This window comes from Phalacrocorax aristotelis, chromosome 4 (genome assembly GCF_949628215.1).
Source record: "Phalacrocorax aristotelis chromosome 4, bGulAri2.1, whole genome shotgun sequence".
Taxonomy (NCBI): Eukaryota; Metazoa; Chordata; class Aves; order Suliformes; family Phalacrocoracidae; genus Phalacrocorax; species Phalacrocorax aristotelis.
In genome coordinates, this window is record NC_134279.1 from 23,504,821 (window position 1) to 23,517,088 (window position 12,268).

Below are 12,268 nucleotides of genomic sequence, written 5' to 3' on the forward strand. Positions count from 1 at the left end.
TTGCCCCTTTTTTCCACACCTATACATGCTATTTCATATCTTGCACAGTGTCCAGTTCTCTTACCTTCCTTCTCTCCTCTACAATGTCTGGCATTATATACTGTATATACTTCTTATTCTCAGTGGCATAGAGAAAGTGCTGTTCTTGAATCAAACCTCTCCCAGGCATGAGCTCCATACAGGGTGCTAAACTCAAGCTTCATTAACTGTCTCAATTATCAGGTCCTTGGGGACCTGACTCAGTAATACCTAAACTGTATCTACTACATAAAGAACAAAACAGAGATCTGAAATATGTCAAAAGGGAGCTAATGTAGGAGTCTCCATCGTTCGAGAGATGATGGGACAACTGGGAAAACAATTTGCAAACCAGCAAAGCACTTTATCTTGCATGAGAGAGATTATACCGGCTTCTTTCATCTCTGTTCAGATGATCATGCCAGTAACACCTTGCTGAACTGAGTAACAACCAGGTCAGGAATTATAATCCCAGACCTTATGAGGCGGATATTTAGGGAGATATGAATGCAGCAGAGGTGAAAGGAGCTCTTTAGAGTTATTTGAGGGACTGTGAAGTGAATTTTCTGGCTGCTAGGGGCAGTTGGTGTGTGCCTGACACCATCCCAGCAGGTCTACTACAGGGAATGTAAAGGTTTTGATGTGAGTTAATAGTACCATGTGTACTGGTTAGGAAAAGGTGAAAAGGACAAAAGGAAGCTACACCCAGAGGTGGTGGAGTGGAGGGAGTCTGAAAAAAGTCCAACAGAATCATTATAAATGAACAGCCCATGGATTAGCAATCTTCACATGAGGGCATCAGCTAATTCCTTTCTGTAATGTTTACGGCGTGCCCTTTCTGTAATACCACACAACAGACCCTATCTTGTATCATGTTGCCTTTTGGCATAGTCTCACATTATCTCATTTACGACACGCTGCAGAGCAGAGCTGAGGAAAGGCCGTGTAGCCTTTTCCATACTGATCCCTTCCTGCAGCTCTTTCCATGCCATGTAGGGGCAGTTTCCCAGTTCATCGATGCTGGTCGTGATGTTTTCTCTTCCAATGCCAACAGGATGTCTGGGTTCAAGCAGGGGAGGCGGAGGGCATGGTATGAGGATAATACCTGCAGCTGGGACAATGACTTTGGGTCATTGCCTGAAGCTCTCGGCACAGCAAGAGATACAAAATAGCTCAAGCATGTCCTGAGTAACTTTGATGGAAAAGCAGCTGCAGTATATAAATTATCTAATGGACAGTGCTTAGTTTCTCTGATAAATGTGAGACAAAGGCACTAGTTGCAGGTCTGAGCCAGGGTCAGACTAACACAGTACGTACCACATAGAGGAGGATCTACTGATATCAGATAGACAGACCATTGCTATGTGTGAGTGTACAGAAAAGAGTGGGGTTTCTGAGAAACCCAAAACAAAGAGGCAGCTGAACCCCACAAGTCCACAAATCACATTAAACTAAGCATCTAACTACCTCAGGCTCCTTTTATAATGCCAGCCCTAAGTACTCTTGAGCTGATGATCATTAAGAAACATTACTGATTTCTGGACTAATTCTACTTCACATGCTTTGCTACCTCATTAAAGACAGTTACCTGGGAATAACGGTCTAATTTTAGCAGCATATCTAAATCTTCATCTTCTTAAAATTTGTGTATTTTCATGTTTGCAAAAATCTGCAGCAGTAGCAGTTTTGTATCAAGTAGTACAATTCTTAAGGGCTGCTTGAATATTCAGTGATTTTTGTTCCTCATGGAACTGGCTAATCCATTCAACAAAACTTATATAGTGCATGCAGGGGCACCTGAAACTTCCCTTGTCTGAGCAGATTTTGCAGTGACTCAGTGTCTAAGAGTATTTTGGGCTACAGCTCGATATTTACTGCAAATATCAGAGATAGGGATGGATTTGCTGTAGGATTTTATAGGCAAATTGCAGCTGACTCAGGCCAGCTTCAGGAGCTGGGGATTGAAGGGTGATGGATGTTCTTCCTCCTTGAGCCAGGCCTGTGTTCCCTTTGTGGGAAACGGGAGGTGAAATCCCAGCTTCCTCCTGCCTTTTCTCCTGAGCTGTCTGAAACCACTGGTTTGGCATCGTATCACTCCTACTCTGGTCAAGATTCTTCCCTGACAGCACAAGTTTTAACATGTTTCTTACTCAAAATGGAAAATTACTGCAAATTAACAAATGCACTTCTTACACACACACGTATCTGCATGTTACATATGTTTGTACCTATACATATTCAGCAGAGCACTCAAGTTCTATTTGTAACCAAACACCAATGTGAGTTCAGATTTGCTGCCAAACCTTTACAGGACTTTGACAGCATTTTGAAATCTGCCATATAATATATATCATTTTAAAATGTATATTGATCATCTGCTGTGTAGATACCTAAATGAAATAGTGCTTTTTAACACCTGGCTATTACTACTAATCTCAGCTAGCTCTTCCACATTGCTTTTCATCTAGAAGCCTCAAAGCACTTTGCAAAGAGGAAAATACTGTTATCTTCTTGCTGTAGATCTGGAAACTGAGATACAGAGAAATTCAGTGACCTGTCAAGGTCACCAGACAAGTGGGCAAAGATTGACAAAGGGGCACCTCGTTCTCTGAAACACTGGTTCACCCTCCTCTTTGTGCTCTCCTTATCCCCAGGTATGGGGTTGGGCAAAAATTCCCCATACAAAATAATTTTGCCAGGCTGACACATTCTAGAGGGACTAAAACTTCTCAAATTTGAGTAGATTGACAAATTGTCAACCTCCCTAGTTACTCTGAATACAAATAGGAAAGGGTTTGTACTTATCAGTACCATACATCAAGTAGCTCTTTGTTCCTTAAGTAGCAGGAAGGGTTTAAACATAAAGTTGTATATAACTGAAAGAAAGAGTTTGTTCTGTTTATGCTTACTGAATTCCCTCTACTTTCTTTTTTTCTCTTGAAACTATAAGCACTTATGCATAGGTTCTTCAGCCTGTACTGTGCTTAACAGCAACCAAAATGTTCACCCCTCAGAATTAATTTTCCTAGTAGCTCCCTAACTCCATTTGGCACCTGAAAAACTGACATGCTGGCATGGTTCATTGTAAGCTTGTGGCATTTGTTGCTGAGACCAAGAGAAATAATTGCAACACTGTTTGCCTCATTAGAAGCAACATCTGAGGAATCCCAGTCAGCCAGCTGGGCAGTTTCAGAGGTCTTCACTTATCAGTTGAATTCATGCTGCCACTGGGCAGTAACAAAGAGCCAAAAGTATATGTGGCCCAAGGAAAGGCACAAACAATATAAAATCATGGCAAGAAAACAGGCAAATGCAAGCTGTTCTCTCCTGATAACCCTGGAGGCTGAAAACTATTAGACAATTAAATGAAAAATAAGACCAATCTTGTGTATGTAGTTTGCCTTTGTGAAAGGTTACAATGTTTGGAAGTTCACAGCATTTGACTGGAATCAGCTTGAGACTTGGCTGGCTGTACCAAGGTAGAGCAGCACTTACTCTTTGCTCAAGCAGAAACGTCTGGCAAGCACAAACTGCTAGCTGTAAAATGGAGGTGCTTTGCATTACAAATAATTGTAGTTGGAAAAAGGGATGTAGAGGAAATAGTGACTTCTTTTTTTCCTGGAGATCATCTGCTATGATCAAACTATCTATTGATCCAAGAGGTTTAGCAATGAAAAACCATTTGGGGATTTCTCTCTCTTTGGCACTCTGTCGCAGTCATTCTTAAGCCACTCACAGATTTACACAGAATCACATGTTCTGTTTATTTGGCACCGCTGCAAAGTTTTCCAGGCACCCACAATTCCCTGAAAGTGTTATTCAATTTGTAGGGCCCTGTCCCACAACTAACTGTGTTTGAATTGGCCACAAAATATGCAAGCTCTGATATGTATCTGCCGAAAAATATATTCATTGACATTCCCCACTGATATAGCCTCCAACTCCTCAGCTCTCTCTCTTACCTTGATCTCAAATTCCTTCCTAAGCAATGATCATACGGGTTTTCTTACATTTATCTTCTTCACACTAGCCCACTAGTTTGCTGGGACTCCCAGCCCTCCTACTCCTTCAAATTCCTCAGATCCTGTTCTGTTTTCTTCTACTATGATCCTCTGTACTTCTGAATCACATTGAGACATTATAAACCTTTATTGAAGTCTCTTCTTCTGTTCCCAAATTAGGCAAAACATCTTAAGTTGTTCCGCATAGGAAGCCCAAAGCTGACCTCAGTATAGAGAAGGTGGAGAAAATTAGTCTGCAGCAGTTTGGCTGCCTCTTTTTTAAACCCATCAATAGTCATAGACTGCTTCGTATTACACTCATCCCACAGACTTCATGGGATTGTCCCACATTTACAGGACCAAGTGAACTCTGCCAGCCACAGCCAGAGCAAACTGCTTCCCCCCTCTTCGCCACCACCCACTCCCACAGGACAGAAAAACTTTGCTATGAGAGCAAGAGGAGAGAACCACACTGATCAAAGCATTGCCTTCCCCCTGAGGGAACAGGCACACCTGGTTATTCAGTACAGCATGCACTTCCCCACTGTATACACCTGCTATACATAACCACAAAGCCTCAGACACAGATCTCTTGGCTTCTTGTTCATTTTCCGCAACGTCTAACTTGGTGATAATTTTGCTTGCCAGCCAGAAGGGAACAGACCAATTAGTGCAAGCGTAGATTTTCAAATTTCAAAGATGTTCTTGGGTTTAAGTAAGTATTAGTCTCTACCTTTCTAAATTGAGCAGAATTTTTTTCATTGGGAAATTTGATGTTATTCCAGAAAAATTATGCATAATACAATCTTAAACCTATTAAATACAGTTCCACTTTTCAGCCGTTTCTGTTTAACATCAGCAGAAGTCTATTGAAGTGGCAACTCATATCAGAGAGAATCAACGGTTTTCTCTGTGTTATCATTTGTTTGCATCACAGAGCTGTGTGAAATCAGAGTCACGTAGGGAGGGTATGTGAGACAAGGGGACTATACAAACAAAAAGCAAAAAAATGCACAACCCAAAGAACTATAATCTAAGCAAATGGAACAGTTCTGCTGCCAGATTCAATATTTTAAGGCTCTCAGGAGTCAAAGTATTTAAGCAATCCCTAATTTTAAACAACAGTTACAAAAAATATTTACTGAAGTACTGTGTTTCAGGGTTAATCTTATGAAATTCACAGACTTGGAGGCAAAACATATTTTTTCATGGTTCTATGCTGTTTTCCCAGCTTTATTTTGATCCTTCTGGTAGCCTGCCTGGGTAGCAAGTAGACAACAGAAGATGATAAATCAGAAATTGCAATCACTGCTTAAAGAAGGAAAGTTTTAACAGAAGTCTGAGTCTGAGCAGGAAGAATGGTTTTCTTCTTCCTTTTGACTACAGCAGCAGTATGCATTCTTAGCAGTAAAATACCAGCCAGCTTTCAAAAACTCACATGCTGCATTGCAATATGTAAAAAGAGGTCTCTGTCAAATATGCTTAGGACCAAAATTGGACAGAGATTAAAAATAAACCCCATCACTCCAGTGGTGGGAATTTCAAACACCCCTGGGGGTACAATCTTTGCAGGAGGCTTATAGAAAAGATCTGTAAACACAGCTCCCATTAGTATCTCTGCAGCATCAGTCAGCAAACCTCAACTATGCCTTCCAGGTAGGGTAAAGGAATTGGTAAATCTTGTGCAGAAGTAAATTATGTGTTTCAGATAATATTTTTTTACAAAAAACAAGGCAGACTAGAGAGAGAGCTCTAACATAATCCATGGTACTAAGAAACAGGTTTTGTTTTCTCCCTGAATTGCTTTCTGGAGACGAGCCTTGAGACCCTCCATTCTTCTAAAAGAGCCAGATGAGGTTGGATTTCTACCCACCTTATCCCAGGAAAGGGCCTCATTCTCAGAAGAGATTAGCAAGTAATTGCTCCAGTGGAGAATAATTGCAAATCCCTCACCCCAATTTGACCTCCTTCCTCCCTCAGAGCAACCCAGGCTATAGAACTTGTTGAAATCTGGTCAACCAATCTCAGAGCTGTGGTGTAACCTGAGCCCAGGGGGTGTCTGCCCTTTCACAGCACAAACCACCAAAAATATATTGGTCACTGTGCAACCACATTTTAAGAAGGCTGAGGATGAGAAGGAAACATCCTTCCTACAAAGTGGCAGCCTCTGACAGAGGGACTGAGTAGACAACAAGAGGAGATGACAAACTCTTGAGCCACAAAGGTAGAGTGTGACAAGGACTGTAAATCAGAGACTGTGCGTTCTCCAAAAGGGAAGCTGAGGTTTCTTGATTCAGAAATACGATCCTAGCCCTTAGGGACCCAAACTCTTTGTGAACAGACAACAGCATCATCTTTTATTTTACAACATACTTGGAGAGGGTACTGCTCCCAGGAGGTGGAGGTGGGTATCACTTTCCCCTTTTAAAAAACACAAGCTTATTACCTTGGTGCAAATCCCCAGCACTGAGGGTCTTAATGTTTTTGATCCTCAAGTGGGCATCTCAAGTGTGATCTCCAGTGAGGTGACAAAGCCCCAGAGGACCCAGTTCTGTGCTTATTTTTCCCCTAGACAGATCCATGCCCAATGCATTGACCACTGGAACAGCAACATATCAACATGTGCTTTGGTATCTATTTTTAGAGTCCAGACCGGAATGTGGCCCTTTGCACCTCAGCTATCATTTTGCTGATGATGATAAGAATATTTTTATTCCCCACCTTGTTTATTTAAATGTCAACCCTTTAAATCAGAAGCATCCCTCACTGTGTGCATAAATCTGATAGAGCATCAAGGGGGACGGGAGAATGGGAGCTCTAAGCACAGTAAAAATGGCAGTAAAACTATATATCCTGTGTACAAATACATTCTTAATTGCTACTGTTAGAATACAGTCTTCTGTGAACTTTTTCCCTATTGCTATAGACTAGCTATAATATTAAAATCCCTTGACTGTTTAAATGATGTGGCTAGGAAGAAGATTTCTCCCACTGAGAATGGAGACAATTTAGAATATGGAACAGAATGGGATAAGATGAATATTCAGAAACTCATGGAGTCAACTTTCTGCACACACAGATTAAATCATAAAAAATGCCACTGCCTGCAGTATCAACTGCACTATTTATAACGGGATATTAAGCTTTAGTTATGTTACTGTCTTAGGCTACATAAACCACCAGGAAAGGAGAGAATAAATAAGGTTCTTGCAGATTACTTAGTTGTAACAAACAGGAGGCTGCACTACTCACAATTTTGCTTTGCAAGGAAATTCCACGTTTGAGAGGTGGTGAAATGGGCTGGGGGGGAAGCAGAACCCCAACTAGCATTAATCAGTATGGCCCCAGTAGACCATTAATCAGTATGGGAATCAGTGGGGTAAAGGCTTAGCCTTGGTAAACTCACAAACCTCTGCTGTAACAGGTATGTCACACAGTGTGAACTGCTCTACCTCCACTGAAGTGTTTACTTGCTTGTCACCACCCGGGGATTTGGGACCTGTTGTTAGAACTGGGAAGGACAGATATAGGTCATGTTCATAGGGGCTAAAGCCTCCCAGGGGGTGTGCTGCTAGGTGCTATCTGCTTTCCTGGAGAGAGAGAAATGGACATGAGCTTGAGCAGGTGAGATGGATATGTGACCTTACAGTGCTGATCCAGAAGCTGACTCTTCCCAAAGTCAAGGGCAGTTCTGGCGGTGACATCCACCTTGAGTGTACTGTTTAACAAATAAGGAGCTGTAAAATATCATATCCATTCTAGGTGTCTTGTAGTAATTCTTCCTAGCCCGTAGGGACCTATTGGAGAGAGGAACCAGTGCTAATATCTGCAATCTGTTTAAAGTCCTGACACTCATAAGCTCCATCCATATAGGCACAGCCAAGGAAAGACAGTGGCTTTGTGGTCACCTCACGTGAGCAGGATGGGATCTGTGGGCTGCCTGAGGTAAGAATCTAATAATTTGGCCTACAGCCATGATGGCTGTTAAGAAAAATTCACTTGCTTCATTAAAGGAACTGCAAGCAATTGGCAGTTTGTTTTCCATTGCTATGAATAGTCTCATCGTGGCTTTTATGGCTTTCAGAAACAGTAGTTCTATCTTACTCGTGTTTCTCACTGCAGAGATCGGGACTCTCATTACCCAATATATAGATGTGGGCTGTGTGTTACTCCAGCTAACACAGTACATGCAAACTACAGCAAAAGCTAGGTTGGTCTAGTAGTGAGACTACTTTCAGCTGCACCACCTATGCCTGCTGCAGGACATTGAAAAGGTCTCTTCATCTCCCATTCCTTCACTGTCTCTTCATCTCCCATTCCTTCACTGTCTCTTCAAACCCTTCTGCTGCCTTTTGTCTTTGGGCTGTGAAAGAATTGAACCTTTCACTTCATCCTTGCACAGATGAGCCTATAAGATTAAAGTTCCCCACAACCTCATTTGGGTGGAATGTGTTGCCTCTCTCCCACCACCCTGACCTTCCAACAGCTGCTTACACTAAAATAACTGAAGTCAATGTGAGAACAAAAGTAAAAAGAGACCATGGTTCTACCCACAGCATAATACAGGTACTGTTGCTCATGGAAAATGCTTTTGTTTTACAAAAAGATTCAAAGGTATTGTGACTCCTGAGCCTGGCTGGGCATCTTCTGCCTGGAATCCTTGGCCTCACCACTCTTTCAGAACTGTTCTTTGGATGACTAAAGAGTAAGACATTCCCATCCAATAATTCTTCTGCATTAGTAACAGGATTACCAGATATCCATTTTTTTCTCTTTAATATCATAGAATCACAGAATCCCAGAATCCCAGGTTGGAAGGGACCTCAGGGATCATCTAGCCCAACCTTTCTGGGAAGAGCACAGTCTAGACAAGATGGCCCAGCACCCTGTCCAGACGACTCTTGAAGGTGTCCAACATGGCCAAGTCAACCACTTCCCTGGGGAGATTATTCCAATGGTGACTGTCCTCATTGTGAAGCTGAGGAGCCTTGCAGCAAATGATTGTATTTTGCTACAGGTACTGCACCCGCATATAAACCCTAGATAAGCTAAAACTGGTGTTAAAAATTTAATTTTTTCCCTCAGGCAATATTGTTATGTCCACCTTCTAATCTTTAATTGGATGTCAGAGTTAGTACATTGATAACTTAGCTTACTAACCATTTAATTCTGGTTTGACTGCTGGTAAAGTAATTATGCTACTTGACAAAGGGAAGGACAGGCTGAGGAAGTTGGAGTAATTTGATACTAAAACACTTTGTACTTTAAGATATATTGTGTTGATTGTTACAAGGACATACTTACTGTGGTCCAACCGACCTGCTGACCCAGGTCTGTAAAATACAGTGTAATGATGGAAGAAACGGCAAGGCTTTGAATGTTAACAGAATCCTTCAAATAGGGCCCATCTGTAATGACAAAAAGGGAAAAGGAGACAGCATGAACAACAGGCATCCTCTCAGCGGCTCAGCACAATGTATAGGCTGCCCTGTCTGGGTCAAGGTGTAGGCCCAACTTGTATTCTGATTTATTTTGTTGACTTGGTACTTATTCTCTAGGTTAGCTCTATGGGAGTTATTCTCCTCTTATTTTAATGAGAACATTAGGCTGACATGACACTGGGCAGCAATGCATAGCAATTATTACGATGCTATCTCTGTTAATCTAGACCGTTAGAAACATGCCATGCAATCACAGACAATCTCACAGAGCGCTTTTTGTTCTGTCTTGCAAGACTAATAGGAAAGTCGATGTTAAGCAGTGTCTCCCTCACTGATATCTTTTGCTGAAGCATTTGCATTCTGAGGCTATTTTACAGTAGGTGGGACCATCATGATGAACGTAACTTCTTGGGCAAAGGCCCCCAGACCAAGTTTTCTTTGTAAGCTGTCTGACCTAGGCAGGCCAGGTGTATCTGAGCATTACATTTCTTTTCACATTATTCTGAGGCATCTGAGTCCAGTCCTGATGGACCTAGAGTGTACAGGCACAGTCATAAAATGGCAATACCTTGTTCTTTTTTTTTATAAAGGCAGTGAGTTGGATATTAGGAAACACCAACAGCCACTGGCATGGGGTGTTACCATGGCTGCAGCATTTCTTTCCTCTTTTCCACTTTGTGTATTGCGTCTCCCCATCAACATATGTTTGATGGCTGTTTTAAGTCAGTGAGGGTGCTAAATTCCACCAGGTACTGAGCCCTCATTTTCTAGAGCTCTGCAACGCTACATGTCCACAGACCAAATGCCACACAGCCCATGCATGGCAGCTTCATCTCCCACTGCCACGTCCACCAAGACCTGGTGTACTGGCACAAACAAGAGGCTGCCTCCTGCAGCCAGTTGCACCTTCCGATGAGGCTGTAAGCAAGTATTAAAACAGTTAATGCAGTGAGTGAGGCAAGTGAGTGAATTAGTGAGGGAAGTGAGTGAATGGTTTTAAAACTGCCTTGTCTTCATTATTTGATCATATACTGTATTATGAAACATATATGTTTAGTGGTTATGAATAAACCACTAGATTCATAAACCACCATTAGATTCCTTTATTAATGAGAAAGCTAATAAGTTAATAATTTATATCAATTAATGAAAAAGTACTAACATTTCACCCAATAACACATATATAGAGAGCAATACTGTCAGGATGAGAATTTGCCAGAGGATTAGTAATATGTCAGGTGGTTGTATTCAACCATATGGATACTTACTGCGTTCTAGCTGCAGGCCAACACGGGAAGGGTACCACTGGGGACCTGTTGAAATCACAAAGCATGGCTGTTAATTTCATGGTGGAGGATCTAAATTTCTCTTTCTGTTAGTATTCTTTTTAGCTGATAGCTACAAATGTGAGATGAAAAAGAATCCTCTTTTTCAGACTCAGCTATTCAAGGATAATACAAGAGAGATAGGAGGAGCACACAATACACACATTAGAGCAGAAATCCCTTCTCCCCACTTGAGGTTGGAAGGGCCAATCTCAGTGTTGAATGCTCTATCTGCACGCAAAAAATGGGTATGGGTATGTGCATGCACCACTGGGAACTATAAAGAGGACCTGTTTATTACTACATTTGCCAAAGCTCCATACTAAATGTGTCAGTCTTGCCCTGCCCTCCAAAATTATGCTTCTTCTACAGTCTTGTCCAAAGGGGTTGGGTTTTCCCATTTAGGCATATAAAATCTTACTAGGGACATGCAGGTAGCACTAATCCTTAATCACAGATTAATCGGGCAAATAGAGACACAAAAAGCAGAGGCACCTGGATAGTTAATACCGGGTTATGTATGATTTCCATGATACCCATCAACTTAAGGATGTTCCCTAGAAGCAGATTTTTAAATGCTTTAGTTTAAATTTTTCTTCCAAATGCACTATAGCGGTTGGCAGTTATTAGGTGCCCTTTGATGACTTTGGACAGACACCCTCCACTTTGTTCAAACAGGTACAGGTCTCCAGCTGCATTTTTTTCTCTCAGTGTCAGGGCAAGTAGGTAAGTGCCACAGAAAGACTGCAGAAGGGATCACAGCTGCTCAAATTGTTAACTTGTCCTGCTCTTTGTAGTGCCTGTATGCAGAAGGCTGCCCTACAGCTGTGCCGGTTGAATGGATGATACAAGCGCTCCTTCTTGGCATCACATAACTTAGCTTAACCCACACACATACTTCAGTTAGCTGTTGAAGGTTTTTAGGTCCGACCTGGCACGTTTTAGGGCTGACCTAGAGCAGCCTGGAGAGACCTTACACAGCCCATACTGCTGACTGAGATTTGGGGGCAGCAAAGTCTGACAGAGGAAAGCGAGGGAAGAGCTGCACTATCACCGCTGGCGGCCATTTCTACCACATTAGTCTTTATTTACTTCGACACACCTTAGGACAGTTGATAGCCTGAAAGAGATCTTCTTTGTCTTTTCAATACAAAGTCTGGATGAAATTAGTCAAATATAGCCATGGTTTTCTTTAGACCCATCTTACAATTCTTAGTATTCCTGTATTTAAGATACCAGTACTTCCGTAACTTAAACAAATGGAAAAAAATTCTCCGCAATGACTGAGATCGAACATGGGAACATTTGCCCCGAGAAGCTGTGGATAGTCAGGCCCAGACGGCAAAGACCCTGAACAATCTTATAGGACTTGAAAGTTGGCCCTGCTCTAAGCAGAAGCCTGGACCAGATGAGCTCCAGAGGTTGCTTCTACCTTAACTGTATTTCAGGATGGTCAAGAGAGTTTGTTCAGCCCCACCGGCTG

General features: G+C 42.0%; 1 protein-coding gene and 1 long non-coding RNA gene across 3 annotated transcripts in view; one reads left to right on the top strand and one right to left on the bottom strand.

The window, feature by feature from the left end:
* LOC142056187 (uncharacterized) overlaps positions 1–12,268 on the top strand; it is a 140,676-nt gene that overhangs the window by 73,436 nt on the left and 54,972 nt on the right. Inside the window, exon 3 of the long non-coding RNA XR_012660254.1 lies at positions 8,814–9,036. This is a non-coding gene — a long non-coding RNA (uncharacterized LOC142056187). The remainder of the gene's footprint in view (positions 1–8,813; positions 9,037–12,268) is intronic.
* The window catches only part of TECRL (trans-2,3-enoyl-CoA reductase like), a 77,418-nt gene that overhangs the window by 20,599 nt on the left and 44,551 nt on the right, over positions 1–12,268 (bottom strand). For both annotated transcript variants that reach the window (XM_075090575.1, XM_075090574.1), the window contains 2 exons: positions 10,729–10,773; positions 9,324–9,427 (listed from right to left, as the gene is read on the bottom strand). In XM_075090575.1, the coding sequence (XP_074946676.1) occupies positions 9,324–9,427; positions 10,729–10,773 (149 nt within the window). The remainder of the gene's footprint in view (positions 1–9,323; positions 9,428–10,728; positions 10,774–12,268) is intronic.